General features: G+C 44.3%; 1 protein-coding gene across 1 annotated transcript; it reads right to left on the bottom strand.

Annotated features, from left to right (window-relative positions):
- Nucleotides 1-408: 408 nt before the first annotated feature.
- Nucleotides 409-1,597, bottom strand: LOC102995519 (spindlin-2-like). The gene is made up of 2 exons (XM_024117585.1): nucleotides 967-1,597; nucleotides 409-554 (listed from the first exon to the last, which is right to left on the bottom strand). Exons 1-2 carry the CDS (start codon nucleotides 1,595-1,597, stop codon nucleotides 409-411), a joined length of 777 nt encoding a protein of 258 aa, XP_023973353.1.
- Between the last annotated feature and the right edge of the window lie 262 nt (nucleotides 1,598-1,859).

Raw genomic sequence — 1,859 nt, 5'->3', positions numbered from 1 at the left:
CTCCATTTCTGACCCCTCTCCACCTCCTCCTAAGCAGCCACCTCCCCTTCTCCCTTCCCCCACAGCCCATCTCTAGTTCCTTCTCCTCCCCCCTCCCTAGACCAGACCAGCTAAGTCCTATTATGATACTAGCTGAACTTTATTCACAGCCTGAATTTACAGCTGTTCCTTCCTTTCATGCCCCATCCACCAAACACACCCAATAGTTTCAACATGACAAATTCCTTATACACAGCGTGTCATGGCCACATAAGTTTGTATTTTTCAGGACAAAACAACAGTTATGCTGGCAAAGATGATGGGTTATTAGGGACCCCTATGCTTTCAGTACACTGAAAAGCAACATTTTCTATGTGTCTCCAAATCATACATTTGTCTTCACACATGTGATAAAGTTTTCCCTAACAGTTAAGACTTTTTCACCAAATCATACACATAGATATGGATATCATCATCAAACTTGATGAAATAAACAGAAGGCTTGGCTTTAACTTGGTGAATGACTTTGCCTGTCCTTTTGGGGCCATCTTCTTTGGTATATTCTACATGTTTACCTATGAGGCCATCTATAACTCCTTCTGGCTCCCTCTCTTTTGGAGAAGACTCACTGGACTCTGGCATGATACGGAGGTCTCCTTCTTCATAATCATCTAAAAGCTGGTACATGTACAAGACAGGATCTTTCTCATAGGTAATATAAAACCAGGCTTTCATGATGGGTGCTTGGGCTAAGACCATCCCCCTCCATCCATCCTTAGAGCCATGCTCACCCTCAAACATATGTCCCACAGCTTTACCAATTATGGTGTTTGCAAGGTGCACATCTCTGACTCGAGAAAATGGTACCTTATCAGGAAGGATTTTAAGCTTTAAAATCCTTTCATCTCTGTGAAGTTCCAGTCCATAGACACAGTCAATTCCATCATATTTCACCAGGTAAAGAGATGGTATATTCCACATGTTTACCTATCAGGCCATCTACAACTCCTCCTGGCTCCCTCTCTGCTGGAGGAGACTCACTGGACTCTGGCATGATACGGAGGTCTCCTTCTTTATAATCATCTAGAAGCTGGTACATGTACAAGACAGGATCTTTCTCATAGGTAATATAAAACCAGGCTTTCATGATAGGTGCTTGGGCCAAGACCATTCCTCTCCATTCATCCTTAGAACCATGCTCACCCTCAAACATATGTTCCACAGCTTTACCAATTATGGTATTTGCAAGGTTTGCATCACTGACTTGAGATGATGCCACCCTGTCGGAAAGAATTTTAAGAGACAAAACTCTTTCATCTCTGTGAAGTTCCAGTCCATAGACACAGTCAATTCCATCATATTTCACCAGATAAAGAGAAGGATTTATAGGCACCTGATCCAGAACGGTTCCTTTCCACTGGGTGATGCTCTCATTGCCTTCCTTCCATCCGTGTGAAATTCTGCAGCCCACGATGTTCCTGCGGGGCTGGGAGGAAGGTCTGCCTCTCTGCTTCTTTTGAGAAGTCTTTTTCTTCCTCATACTTGCAGGCCTGTTATGGTCATCAACAATTTCCCTGGTTTGCTGCCCTGCAGCTGCCTTTTTGTGAGGGGTCTTCATACCTGCAGGGGGAGGATGAGGCTAGGGAGAAACATTTAGTGTACTATAGTGTGAGGTTTTTTTTTCTGCATTGCAATTTCCCTGGGCACCAGGTATATGTATTACCATCCAAGTTATTCACCTGTCCAGCAGGGATGCTGTCTATCAAAATAATATTGGATGCTTGCCTACAGTGTCCTCCCTCCAAACTTATTTGGCTGTGCTGGAGGGTTGGAGAGGTTATGGTTTTGGTGGTTGAGGCCCCAGCACGAGGGAGCAGGCT

The sequence above is a fragment of the Physeter macrocephalus genome, chromosome 21, assembly GCF_002837175.3.
Source record: "Physeter macrocephalus isolate SW-GA chromosome 21, ASM283717v5, whole genome shotgun sequence".
Lineage (NCBI taxonomy): Eukaryota > Metazoa > Chordata > Mammalia > Artiodactyla > Physeteridae > Physeter > Physeter macrocephalus.
This window is presented reverse-complemented; position numbering and strand designations above follow the sequence as displayed.